Source organism: Myotis davidii, unplaced genomic scaffold (assembly GCF_000327345.1).
Source record: "Myotis davidii unplaced genomic scaffold, ASM32734v1 scaffold3578, whole genome shotgun sequence".
In the NCBI taxonomy this organism is placed as follows: Eukaryota; Metazoa; Chordata; class Mammalia; order Chiroptera; family Vespertilionidae; genus Myotis; species Myotis davidii.
This window is the reverse complement of record NW_006289094.1, coordinates 627,361-629,082: the sequence shown is the minus strand read 5'-3', so window position 1 is coordinate 629,082 and position 1,722 is coordinate 627,361. Positions and strand designations below refer to the sequence as shown.

At 67.5% G+C, this 1,722-nt stretch overlaps 1 protein-coding gene across 1 annotated transcript in view; it reads left to right on the top strand.

Moving 5' to 3' along the window:
* The window catches only part of PIDD1 (p53-induced death domain protein 1), a 31,103-nt gene that overhangs the window by 24,971 nt on the left and 4,410 nt on the right, over positions 1-1,722 (top strand). Inside the window, exons 12-13 of the mRNA XM_015562400.1 lie at positions 514-631; positions 1,611-1,720. Coding sequence (XP_015417886.1) covers positions 514-631; positions 1,611-1,720 — 228 coding nt within the window. The remainder of the gene's footprint in view (positions 1-513; positions 632-1,610; positions 1,721-1,722) is intronic.

Sequence of the window (1,722 nt, the reverse complement as noted above, 5' to 3'; positions counted from 1 at the left end):
AATCAAACTGTGATGCTCAACCACTGAGCCACGCCGGCTGGGCATCCCCTGCCTTCTGAGAGCGGCAGGCCCTGTCTGTGCTGGGAAATGGGGGCGGGCGGGGCGGGGAGCAGTCCTGCAAAGCAGCTTAGACAATCCCCAAGCCTGGATTTCCCCGAGGCTGTGCGGCCCTGAGCCCTGAGCCCTGCGCCCTGACTTCAGGGGGGCTTGCCGCTGTCCTGGCTCCAGCCCATGGGTTAGACTCAGCCTCGTCCATGTGGGCCCTCTCAACCAGGGCCCTCGCCAGAGGGAGCCCCTCTGCCACCGGGGAGGTGTTCCTCAGGGCGCCCACCTAGCCAGAACGGGAGGGTCATTTGGGGGAGAGCGAGCAGAGTGCCTGGAGGAGGCAGCACTGCCTTGTCCCTGCCTGGTCCCCGCCCTGCCTGGCACCAATGTGGGTGAGAGGGCAGGAGGAGGCAGCCAAGGATTGACTGGGGTAGGGCTCTGCCAACTGAGAAGCAAGTGCTGGCTGAGATCCTCCCCAACATGATGTGCCCACAGGAGCCGCCGTGAACTTGACCCTTGTCACCCCCGAGAAGGCCATTAAGCTGGCAGCCAACGACTTCTTCCGACATCACCTCTCCAAGGACGGGTGAGGGGGGGCCGTGCCTCCAGGCCAAGGACAGACTTCCCTCCTGCTGCCCCTCACCTTGGCCGTGCAGGGCCTCCTCTTCCTCTTGTGTCCCGTCCTCCGCGTCCTTGCCCCCCCTCCGCCCCACCCTGCACTGGGAGGAGTGAGGCAGGCGCTGAGTCTGCTGCTCCAGCCCCCATGGTCCTTGGCCCTGGGCCACGGCCTGCTCCCCCATAGGCTGGGATTTGTAGGTGCTGACCAGCTTTCCTCTGTCTCCAGAGGGCGGGCTGAAAGGGTAACCCTTTGGGGCACTTGAGACCCCCCAGCTTCTCCATCTGTCTTTGCGTGAGAAGGGCCCTGCCTCCCTTCCCGGTTCCTGCCACGGGGCCATCTGTTTGCCGGGCTCGGTGCCCGCGCTGCAGGGCCTGGAGGGGTGTCTGAGGCTGAGGGGTGCTGTGCCCCCACAGGGCTGCGTCTGCCTCTACTGCTCCTGTCCCCCTTCGGGGGGGGGGACACTTGGCAGGGCAGAGGGCTCTGGGAGTGCCCGTTCTCATGACCTCTGGACCTGCCAGGTGAGCAGCCCGTGGCCCCTGAGACCCAGCCACTCCCTCCCCGGCCTTTGGTGCCAGGAGCGTCTCCCTGTGCCCAGGGTAGGTGTCCCTGACATGCACCTTCCCCAGTGGACACACGGGTCCCACAGTCCCATCTCCACCCCACGGCTCCGATCCCCAGCAGAGGCCCACGGGGCCTGAGCACAGAGCCCCATCCTCAGCCCGCAGGCTGCAGGCAGGAACCCACGGGGCAGCCGGGGCACAGTGGCCAGGGGCTGGCATCCCGTGCGCCCGTGGCCTGGCTTGACCTGCTCAAGTCAGACCCACCGCCCTGTGGGCTGAGGCTGCCCGGAGGCCGGCCTCCAGGAGCTGTCACACCGGCGCAGGGCGGCCGCCTGGGCAGCGGGGCCTCCGACTCTGTCCGTGACCCCCCTCCCCTCCCCCTGCAGGCAGAAGCTGACCCTGCTCCGGGAGATGCTGGCCGGCTGTGGGGCCGGCACCTGCCAGGTCATCGTGACCACCCCCATGGAGATGCTCAAGATCCAGCTCCAGGACGCCGGC